General features: G+C 43.4%; 1 protein-coding gene across 1 annotated transcript; it reads right to left on the reverse strand.

The window, feature by feature from the left end:
- Positions 1–570: 570 nt before the first annotated feature.
- Positions 571–5,041, reverse strand: LOC108102012 (putative elongator complex protein 1). Its single transcript, XM_017206610.2, has 6 exons — positions 4,444–5,041; positions 3,232–4,384; positions 1,767–3,164; positions 1,471–1,705; positions 1,029–1,402; positions 571–763 (listed from the first exon to the last, which is right to left on the reverse strand). Exons 1-6 carry the CDS (start codon positions 5,008–5,010, stop codon positions 699–701), a joined length of 3,792 nt encoding a protein of 1,263 aa, XP_017062099.1. The 5' UTR covers positions 5,011–5,041; the 3' UTR covers positions 571–698.
- Between the last annotated feature and the right edge of the window lie 7,221 nt (positions 5,042–12,262).

Raw genomic sequence — 12,262 nt, forward strand, 5'->3', positions numbered from 1 at the left:
AAGGGTTTAGGTAGTTAGATAGATTTTACTTGTTAATAATATATTTTCATGATGGAAGAAATCCCTTCAAACTAAATTTTTAAATATTTCTAATTTTATTTGTTAATAACCTAAAATGATAAAAAACTTGATTCCAGAAAATATTTAAATGATTAAATTTTGATAAATGTTCCTTTGAAAACAAGGATTGGACCTGCATGGATTATATTCCTTTTAAGAACGTTTTTGTCCCAATGTCTTCACCACGGCTACCTGGCAACAATGGACGCCCACAACAAATCCCGGACAGGTGAAACCGGTTCCAACCTTCTACGGTTTTTGTTTGTCAAACAAAACGCTCGACTGCAGCAGCAACAGGAAATTATCAGGAAATATGTTTTCCGAAGTACGAAAATAATGGGCGTAGTTTCGTGTAAATGATAACTAAGGGCCGACGCCCCCTAATAAAAGTGATAGCTTCAAATCAAAGACGAATTGAATTGGATGCCGCCCACTTTTGCCAGCTGCCTGGCACTGGAATGGCACTCATCTGCCCACTGCATTCGCTTCGATTTGTATAAACTCGATACATTCAATTAGCATTTCAATGCTACATTTATTTCCACAGCAGTGAAAGTAAAATGGGGGATGGGTTAGGCGATTACGGATTGGGGGAGGATGAAAGATCTGCACGCAAATCCAGTGATCCCAGCGGTGACTCACTGGAGGATCTCGTGCTGCCAGTCCATCAGATTAAGTTGCGGTTTGAAGCGCTTGAGGGGACCTGAAAATGAAAAGATTAGACAAGAAAGCAAAGATAATTTAGGAGTCGACTTAGTAACAATTTCAAGTCTTCATTATGTTATGATCTATGTTTGTTATCTAGTTTTCTAAAAACTAAACAAAATGTTACATTAAACCTATCGACTATTTAGATAACTTTTATCTCAAGCGTTTTATAATGATATTCAAAACTAATTTCATGGTTAAACTAAAAACAATTTCTCTCTTAATACTATGATTTTGTAATCCTAGCTGAAAATACCCACTTATCAAGGCGTAGCGCTGCTCCTTTTGCAGGGCCAGGTAGTCCACATTGGGTCCAGTCAGATGCTGCGCCAACGAAGTGCCATTGCCTACGAGCTCTGGTGTCCAGATCTCGTCCAGCGACTCCTCCACCACGTTCAGCAGTGTCTTTAATTCGCGCTGCAGTGCAGCGGCCAGTGGATCCCCATCTGCCGCACTGTCGAGCAGAAGGAGCGCTTTGCATGTGTCACGCACAGGCTGCTGCTGCTGGGCGATCTTCGTGACGTGGTTGTGCAGCGCATCGATGAGCGCGATGTCTTCGAAGGGGTTGCCCGGTTTCAGGCTGAGTAGCTTGCGTTCGTGCTTGCGTCGGTTTTTGCTCGAGCGGAATGTCTTGCTGAAAAGGAGGAAAACGATGAAAAAGTGAAACTCTGGTCGGGTGCAGTGGAGCATCCATTAGCTTACCCGGTGCCTCGCGAGGTGCCGCTGTAGCGCGAGGAGTGCAGACTGGTGGTGTCGGACAGAAGGTCCGCCTCGTCCAGATCCACATCCGCATTGCCATCTCCCTCCCCGAATTTTGCATTTCGCTGCCGGATATCCAACAGACGTTGTTTGTAATCCAGGAAGAGCTGCAAATCGGCGTTCAGGGAGTTTTGCAATTGAGCTCCATAGGCCAGCAGCGCGGGGGCGATTTTCTCCGCTAAAGAAAAAAATGGAAAGTTAACAAATGACATTGATTTATATAAGAAATCAAGTCTTACCCAACGCATCTCCATCTTGAAGACCCGCCTCGTAGATGGCCCTGCTGTAGAGATGACCCTCTAGCAGCACTTCCAACTGCCGCTCCCGATCGCCACCGTGCTCTTTTACCAGCTCATAGGCTTCCATGTGGCGACCCTGCTGTTGCAGCGGCCCCACCAGGGAATGTGCCACCTGGTCTAGGGGTTCACCCAGTTTTTTGGCCAGCACCAGGACGCGCTGCCAGTCGAGTGTGTGCTTGGCACTGAGTAACGCCTGCTGCAGTTGTCCGCCGCGCTCGTACATAAGACTGGCGTTGTCCAGCTTGGCATTGGCCCTCAGGTGATCCGCATAGGCAACACAGATGCTCTTGTGAAACTCCGTGTGTTCTCGGTAGCAAGACAAGCCAACTGTGTAAAGACCATGCTTTCGAATAAAATCTAGCGCCTCTTCGTAGTGCTCCTTTCCACAAGCAGCAAGATGAGGAAGTGCTGTGGCGTATCTCTTAAGATGGTCATCGATCCGGAACTTGCAATAGTCCGTGGGCAATGCCTTCAGTTCGTTGAGGAAGGGCAAAAACTCCTTCGGATCCTTCTGAGATTTTTGAGCAACGAATAAAACCAGTCCAAAATCGTACGTGCCCAGGGCCACATTGTACAAATCGTTGACGTCTACCAAATAAAGCAGATATTTCAACAACTGGTCTGCCAGAGCTGGATCTTCCTGCTTAGCGGCCCAAATGCGCTGAAGAGCCTCCTCCAAACGACCCAATTTGACATAGGCAGTGATAATAGGAAGACGGAAGCGCTCCACAAGTTCTGGAGATGTGGTTGGTTCCATGAGCTGTCCCAAAAGACGGCATATGTACTCCACCTTCTGCTCCACCCGAAAGTCCGGGGGATAGGTCTGCTTGGCCACCTCGTAGTTGCTGGAGTACATTCCCTTTGAGACATCCTCGTTCTGCAGCTCACTCAAGAACAGGCACAGCCACTGACTCTGATCGATATCGGACAGAAACTTGCCCGCGGAATCCACAAACTGTTTAACATTGTGATCGCAAATGATGTTCAGGTTGAGTCGTTGCTTACGCAACATCTTCATGGCCTCTTTGTATTGCTGCTTATCGAGAAGAGCGCCAACCAACTCCAGGACAAGCACTCTCGGACAGATGGCTTCCAAATTGCCACGCGGAAGCTGCAGCACCACTCGGGCCTCTTTGGCCACTCCCGTCACCAGTTTGCCACCGCGTTCAATGTTCCTGCTCGCCACTTGTCGGCGATCCCTTAGACGAACGAAGTGCAGTGCGTTAAGTTGGGTGTAGGCCAAATAGTTGCCAACCACACAGAATGAGGTGACATCCTCAGCAATGCGATACCCATCCATGTGGAGAAGCTGCTGATTGCGAAGCGTTATAAGTCCGCCTGGGAGATAACAAGGTTATTATTAACAAATAATTAAGGATTCATGCTGATAAAATGATATAGCTACCTGTTGAGTCACTGATGATGTTGAACCACTGGATCTCATCAGCTGGCTGAGACAACTGCACATGGGTTCGCATCACCTTGAGTGAATTGTCTGCCTTAAGGGACACCTCGTAGGTGTGGCCATTGTTAACTGTTTGCACATAGAACTCATTTAACGCGTTGGCCCCAATGGTCAGGGCATTAACTAGCCCACTGATCCGCAGGGAACTCTGTACCCTATAGCATGGCTCGCCCTGTTCGTTGGTTTCATCCTCGTCGACCTCCTTGTTCAGCAGCAAGATGCGCGTGGATCCTCCCGAGCTGTGGGTGGCTAGCAGGTTATCACACGTAAAGTAGGTGAGATTGGCCAGTGTCAAACGGGAAAGCTCTGCATCCGGCACAAGTAGAGTGGCTTGTGGTTTCTGCTTGATCAATTGTTCCATGGAGTACAACTGTTCATAGAAGTACATCTTGCGGTCGCAGGTGTACACACACACACTTGTCTCGTACCAGGTAAAGGCATTGATGTAGTTGTTTAGCTCCAGAACTCCTTGGCTCATGGGTGGCGGAACCACGGCCGTGGAGAAATTCGTGAGCAGCAGGCGCTTGCCATCGATGACACCCACGACGCCGCTACGCTCGCGTCGATCCACGGCAAAGGCCCAGCGGTAGACTAAATGCTTGCCGCTTTCCTTGAGAATGTGCAGTGAGTGCTCGGCTCCCATCCGCGTATCCCAGTGAAGCAATGCTAGGGGATCCACTTGATCGAAAATTAACACCTGCTTCAAGTACCAGTGGTAGTTGCCTATCGTGTACAGATAAACCCGTTGCTCCTCTTTGGTAGCTGTCCTTATGGCCAGTATGTCAGAATCCTCGCTCCAGCGCAGCTGCACAACTGGTTCCTGCTGCAGATCGAAGGGTAGAACTAGCTCGCGATGCCTCAAGCCATTCTTTTCGAACAGAGCGATGGTAGACTTGTTGGGAAAGCGCTGGGGCAGGGAAATCCAATTGCCCGACGGACGCCAGGCTACCACCTCTTGAAGATCAACACTTTTCTCGGCAGTGTGATGCAGTTTGCCCTCGCAATCGTACACCTTAAAGGTGCGACCAACATGGGCGGCCACATAGGACACAACAAAAAAGGCTCCATCGCCGCGCCAGGAAATATTTACTTCCTGCGGGGGATTATAAAAGATTAGTTGGTGTATTTAAATATTTAATAGTTGACTTTCACCTGATTAAGCTCCTGCCAGTCCTGCTTGGATTTGGAGTCGTCTGTAGTCTGCTTAGCAGCCTGTTTTCCCTCAGATCCATGAAACTGAGTCTCTTTTTTGCCCCATCCCACGTTGACGAACTGCTGGTCCGGCGCCAACTCTGCATCTAGCGGCTGCTCGGCGATCACATCAAAGGTGCTGGTCATCAGTACCACATTGTGGGTGCGGGTCACAAAGGCCACAACTTCTTGGTTTGGCGACCACGCCATGCGCTCGATGCCCACGTCGCAGTAGGTGCCCTCGCTGGTGGCGCCCGTTTGGGGATCAACCAGGAGCACCTCCCCAGCACCAGAGGCAACGCAGATCGCATTGTCCAACTGTAGAAACTCCACACCCACAATATCCGGCAAATCGGCAATCAATTTGGGCTCGATGTCTCCAGATTCCCGCACTGCGTAGATCTTGTTATCGGCCACCACGAAGGATGTCTCCGAGGCGTCGCCGTCCAAGTCCGGTTGCAGCAGCAGATGGCGGGGATGGACCACTGCATCCAGCTTCTTGCAATATTGCAGCTTTAGATTGCGCATCTTTCGTAAATATTGCACGTGTGGAACTATGTGACCAGATCTATTAATTTAGCTGCTGATTTTGGTAAATAACACGCAACAGGGGTATTCCCCAAATTTATTTAAATGTTTTAATCAGCTGTTTGCAATTATGATAAATTCATGTTGGGAGCGAAAACGTTCTAGACCTTCAAATTTCACGCTTTTCATTTGTCAAAAGAAAGCATTCTTCAGTTTTTTTTAAATCAAGCTTGTTGGAAACAATCCATATTTTACATGAGTTCTTAAGCTTCAGAATGGGAGTATACAAAACTAACCGTAGCTTGAAAATAGCTAACAGTGTACAACCACCCATTCTCAGACGTTCCTGCACTAGCTTTGTCTGGTCACACGGAAAACAGCCAAGAAGTTGAACAACACTAGCGCAAGATGGCCGCTCTGCTCTCGTGTGAATTTTTTGTTTAAATTAATGTCGCCCGTTCTGCGGACTGTTTGAGCAATTTCAATATAATCGAACGCCATGCTTGGCCTGAACTGAAGCGGATGCGAGTGCGGAAATGCATCAGCATCAACGGAAGAGGGCCGAAAGTACGGAGAACAGAATCGAAAATTCCACAAAACCAGCAGCCAGTTGTTGGGCAGCGTGCGCGTGTGTGTGTGCGTGAGAGTGCTTGTGCAAGTGTTTATGTGTATTTATATATTTCCCCATATATATCGGAACGGATCGGAAAGGTGGTGCAAATGTTTATAAATATATAACGATACACCTTATTATATATGCGTGATAATTCAAATGAAATGTGCATGTGGCTGATGGCTTGAAGCGCCAGCAGCACAGCCAGGGCAGTACGCAGCGACGTCGGCAGCGCAGCAGCGTCGGATTGGAATGTTAACGAGGAACAAAAACAACAACAAAACAGAGAAAAACAGACCAACAAATCATAACAACTATAGCTAAAATCCAGAAAAACAGCATCGAAAATCGGGTAAGCAAAATGATTTTATTGTTTAGTTTCGGTATTACTTGTTTTTGAGCCCGTTTAAAGGACTCCGCCCAACGCCCTTTTTTGCAGCGTCGCGCTGTCTGCTTCCTTAATACACTTGTCCTTGTGTGAGTATGTCCGTGTATGTGTGTGGGTGTGAAAGTGACGAAAGCTTGCAAAAGAAGGATATCGAAACTCTGCAAACAAAAAATTACGAGAAAACAAAAAATAATCTGCAAATAGACTTACGGAATTCCGAAGACGAAAAACAAACAATTAAAGTAGGCTCTTCATTATATATATAATTATAATGCATATGAAAATGGCATCAACCAAAATAAATACTCGTTCAAGCATAAAAAAAAACACAGTATACAAAGAAACAAGAAAAACTAAGGTCAATGTAGTGAAATACTGTAAAACTTCCATAATATAAACTAAAATTGTATATTATTTTATCCCGAAGTATGTAATGCTTTTACTAATCTATAACTACGAAAAGTTTTTTTTAACTGAGAGTTTACTGTAAATGTTTGCCTATTTTTGGGTCAACTATTTGCAGCTTCTTTATATTTGTATTTTATTGCTGTTGTCTGAGGTCAACTAGTTGGCTTCAAAACGAAAGCAAAATCACAAATAAAGCAAAAATAATAATAATAAAAAATCACAAAAAACTACGCATTTTGGTTCGAATCAAAGCGAAAACAAAAACACGTTTTACAACTTTGCGGCGCGAAATTTGTTGTTGTGGAGGTTTTTGAATAACAAACAGACACACACACGAAGTTTTATGTATATATATGTACATATAGGTAACAATCGGGCCATGAATGACCAATGCGTACAACAAAAACGATAACCACAGTAGTAATTAAAGGCAATAACCGAAGCGTGGCGCATCGTAGTTTTTGTTATGTATTTCCGTTCGTAGTAATACTTTTGTGTCGTCTTTTCGGTCAGTTTCTGCGTCGTCGGCAAAAATTTTCGTGCGCTGACGTCACACGTAGGCGCCACAAAGCTCCCCCCACCACCACCCACTCACCCCTCTCTGTCTTACGCTCTCTGTATCCCGTTTGTTTGTTTGTTTGTATATTGCAACATGCGTGGGCGTTATACTCCATCTGTATCTGTGTGAGTGGATTTGTTGGGATGTGTGTATGTGAGGTCAGTGTTGCGTGAACTTTTTGCATTGGAATGAGCGACTAACTTTTGGCGCCTACTGTTCAATATTCCCTTTATTGCGCTTATTACGAGTATCTCTGCCATTTTCACTTGGGCTAATTACGCCTTTGCATGACCACTGTACTCTGGACTGATTGGAATGCTAATTGGAATTTGCAATTTTAATTAGTCGGATTGGCAATAAACCATTGTACCTGTGCCCTGCAGGTGACTTGGGATCCTCAGTTCCATAGATAATTTTATAACAAATAAGAAACATAAAAAACACATTTCGTAATTCTATTAGTAAAGTATTACAGTTTATTGACTGTTTTTCTTTTATTATCAAAATTTTAACTCTTTTTATTTTTCTAACGTTAACTACAATGATACTTTTTCAATTTTTTATTAAAGGACTTTAAATTTTTTTGCTTTTATGTTTTTTTTTTTTTTAGAACACCCTTATAATCGTAATATGTATACCCTACAATTTAAAATCTTTTTCACTGCACAGGTACCATGAAATGGGCCTTATCTGTTTATACGGTGCAGATAGATGTTATCTGGAACCGTTGAAATCTCTCATTCCTTTAATAATTACTGCTCTCATTTTGTTGCCCCGCACACAATTTCTTTACATATTTGCGCTTTTTTCCGTTTGTTTGTTTATGTTGGTTTGCGGTTATTTTAAGCACAAATCCCTCGCTTTGATCTACTTGCTATTCGGTTTGCAAGGCGAATTCGCAGGGAGAACTGGTGACGTCAGGAAATCTCCTGCTGGTTTTCTCTATTCACAGTTCCGACTTCACTTTGATGCTAATTGCTCTGCAAATATGCAAAAAAAAATGCCAAAGAGAAAAATCGTAGAAAATCACGAACTGTGCAACTGCAACTGCAAACGCTGGATGAGAAAGAAACAATAAACATTTTGATGTCTAAATTTTTGCAAACAACTGATTCGACAGCGGCAACAAATTGCCTGGAAACTGAGACGAAAAGTAAACATGCAAAAACTATTTGCCATACAAGTCGAAACGATAAAAAGAGAAAAAGGGGACAGGGGATTGACAATGGGGGAATTAATTAACATGGCCAGCGGCGGCAATTAGACCAAATAAACGAAACAGAAAGGAAATCGATCCGATCCACAAAGCTCCAATGTTTCTGAATGAGTGTCTGCAACTGCGATCACATTGGGCACAAGTCTCCTATGTCACAAACTGCACTGCAGAAACATACAACAACATTTTAACAAATTAAAATAAATAAATTAAAATAGGGATGCCTTATTGACTAAACCAATAAAATAATCAAAAACTTTTATTTTAATTGAAATAAAGAAATTGTGAGAAGTCAAAAGTTACTGTTCAGTTATATTTTTTATTGATTATAGTAATTTTTGTAGTTTTTAAGATTTACTGCTTTTAAACGCTGCTTAAACTTTTTGATAAATTAAACATTTTTGATTAGGTTTTCTGTGTTACTTGTGACAACCACAATATGGCTTACTTTTGGCCTGGCCAAAAGCGAGACCACAGAAACAACTTGAAACGCCAAATTTGGCTTAATGAGTTAGGCAACACATGTTTTGATTTCATTTACACTGCGGGACGCTTTGAAAAGGCAAAACCGTATCAGTGGCCAAAAGTGCAGCAGGTGGGCGATCGCATGCGAGTGTCCGCTCTTTATCGCATGCGATTTAGCCGATAAAGAGAAGAAGCCGGCTTACTGACACGAAGAAAATCAAAGCTTGGCAAGCGCTCTCTTTTGAACATAGGGTTTAGTTTGTTTATCGTGACTCAGTCTCGGCCATGGTAGAATAAGTATAAGGTAGTCTCATCGGCTGCAGTCCGTTAATCTTAACCCTTGTGTATAAAAGAAAAATTACTTATTGCAGTTATTGCAGCAAGTATTGGTTGTTAAGGGTCTGTCACACCCGACGAGACTACCTTATACGTATTCTACCATGGTCTCGGGGCAACTTCGTGCAGCGGTTTTCAGTTGAAAACTTGCAGGCAAAGCGCGCGGTTGTGTTCAAATTCGAAAATAATAAAACCGCTCGCCACGCATGCGCAGCTCATCATCGCGTGTGTGCGAATTGGCCAACGATTGATTCGATCGCAATTGGCTTTTTGCAATATATAATAACAATAAATTATGACGGTATGCAAAGTGGCCTTTTGATAATCCGCGTTCAATGCAATACAAAAGGCAGACGCTCGTGATGTAACCACGCGAATTCGAATTGTTGATATCGCTATTGTAAAAATTAATTATACAAGCGCGAATAATATTTTTTCGGCATTCGGTGGGCACCCCAAGGAAGTGATTTATGCAAATTATTAACAAAGTGCGAAGAAAGTGAAACAAAGAGTGAAGAGAGGGAGATGAGCTTCCTTGGGCTTTCAGATTATGGATCTGATCGTTGAATGTCTTTTGACTATATAGCTAATTTTTTGATACGGCTCTGGTGGCGCAATGACCTTTGTGTGCTTGGTTTTTGATTCGTTTGCCATGTTGGGGATGTCCGCTTAATTATGGGTTTGGGTCAGATACATCGGACATTAGTAGCAATCAGTGTTTGAGTGTGTCTGCGGTTAATTTGATATTGCTCAAGGCATGCACAGACAAAATCGAAAATAGTTTTTGAGTAAAGTAGTAAAAGAGAGATTAATATTATAGATTACGTAGTTGGTAAACAAACAAATACAAATTTAATTAATAAACATTTAATTAATAATAGGTACGGCTATATAATTATCTACTTTCCTTAAGCATTCAGTTTCACATTAAATTATTCGCCGTGTAATTTTTTCGTGTACAACTGATGAAGACGATCGCACCGCTGCATATTTGATTGTTTGAAAGTCTCGAATGAAAGTGCCTTGGCAGCATGTTAACTCCTATGCATTCCCCCCTCCGACTGCCAAGTTTTCACCGGGCCAACTTCAATCACAAAGTGCTAATTGTTTTCTCAGGTCTCCGTGGATTGAATTCCCCCAGCCCCAGGATCCCATTACTGCGATTTCTTCGCTTATTCTTCCATTCTTCTCGCTCTCTAACTGCACATTTTAATCCGATACCAGATACCAGATGCAACTACGGACCGCAGCTGATCCCAAAATTGCATGAATCACTTGGCTTAAACCCTCTGCGCAATCGATTTGCACGCTAATTTTGGCGACGTGCAGACATTCGACTTTGACAAAATAAAAACCGGAAAAAAAGACAGCAAAACAAGAAACATTGTAGGCTGGCGTGTCGAGGCATTTTCAATTTTCCAGCGCATTAGTCATCGCCGCTCTAATCGGCCAAAAAAAAAAGGCACAAAAAACCAAAAAAAAAACCGGCGCCTTAAACTGTAACTAGTTTTCGCCAACGCTCTCTGAATGGGAAACTAATTCGCTGAACGTCATCCTGAGCGAGTCCGACTCTTTGCTGAAATTTGTATTTCCAAGCCGACTGGACCGAGTGAAAGTGGACAAAAAAAAAAATTGAAATGGAGAAAAACTTCAACTGCAGACGCGTGAAACAATTTTTTATGTTTTCTTGGCTCTGTACACGGCTTTTATGTGTTTTCCATCCACTTATTCAATTTGCCATTCACTGCACACCAGTGAAGACGAGCTTAACCCTCCAAGTGGCCAAGTCTTGCCCCCCGCCATCGGTCTTAACACTCCATAGCCAATGGCGCATTTCATTTTTCATTTCTCAACTTGGACTCTCTTCATTTTCTTTTAAATGCGTGCCTGGCACGTTGAAGTAATTGTAAAGCTTAAATTATTAATTAAGCCCCGGAATGGACGGAAACAATGGCGAATGCTAAATGCTCTTTGACTCGGGCCAAATTGCTGTTCATTCGGGTTTTTTTTGTCCATTTGATAGTCACCGTTTTTGAGGCAGGGTATTGTGAAACTTTCACTGCCTGCCGCCTGCCAAAATGATATATGCAACAGGTACTGCCGCCGGGTATCAAAACCGATTCGAAACGCAGTCAAAAGCCCGCCAATTCCGAGGATATCCGGACCAGCAAGCTTACGCATTTCGACCAGGCCAAGAAACTCGGCCCATTGTCTTGCCTGGCTTTTCTCTTCGCTTATTGCCCACTTTGTTTCAGTCAACAGCTCAGATTTTTGGCCTTTATTTTGATTTGACTTTGTGGCTTTTGCTTTTCATTTGGCATTTCGTCAGCGGCGACAGAAACTCGTTGTGTCATACATAATTCTGTTATTGTTTTATTTAATTAGTTTTGTTGTCTTTTTGGGTGCTTCTTCAGCCGACCAAACGCTTTTCCCATTCAACGACACTCAACGTGCGGAGAATTTCATTTGGCCCTGGGTTCCTTTGTGGGTCATGATAAGCAATCACTTTCCACGTGCCCAATTCTGGCCCATTTGCATAGTTAATTGTGGTCTGACATTAACCAAAGAAAATTCTCAACCCAGCAAAGAAAGTGAAGATTCATTGGGAGCTATGGGGAATCGCAAATGAAAGCTACATCAGATCTTAAAACTCTTTTAGCAAAGCAATTGGTTGAAATACATGTTGTTTTATAGATAAGCTGTTACTTAGCTCACTCTTCTTGGAAAAGATATCCGTAGCACCATAAATTTACCGACTAATTAACAACCCTATCTTGCTTACAACCATACACCCCATTAACCGGGCACATATATCTCTTTCTATCCACGAACTTTCCCAACGTTTGCCACCTGTCTAGGGATAAACAATAGCTCTCTCTGCCCGCTCCTCAGTCGACGTCGACCGCGAAGTTCCCACGCCCAAATTATTTGCACAATATGTAGCCAGAGCTCCAGTAAATTCCAATTCAATTCAGGCGACTGGTTCGTGTTTTCCCAACCCAGTGAAATAAGGCAACATGGAATGGCAACCGATTTTGGCCCAACCAGCGTTTTCAGCTGTTTGTGGAGCACTCAAAGCCATTGTCGACTATTTCAGTAAGCCGCTGACAAACCGTTAATGTGGCGAATTGACTTGCCAACGAGGAATGCCAAAAAGCAAAAAGCGAAAAGAAAAACATAGAGTTGTTATTATTTAGTGGAGTACCGAAGAGGTACAGCAGCCCCTCTTCGCAATGAAATTAATTTCTGCATCAAGGCACCTCGAGT

Source organism: Drosophila ficusphila, unplaced genomic scaffold (genome assembly GCF_018152265.1).
Source record: "Drosophila ficusphila isolate 14025-0441.05 unplaced genomic scaffold, ASM1815226v1 contig_791, whole genome shotgun sequence".
Lineage (NCBI taxonomy): Eukaryota > Metazoa > Arthropoda > Insecta > Diptera > Drosophilidae > Drosophila > Drosophila ficusphila.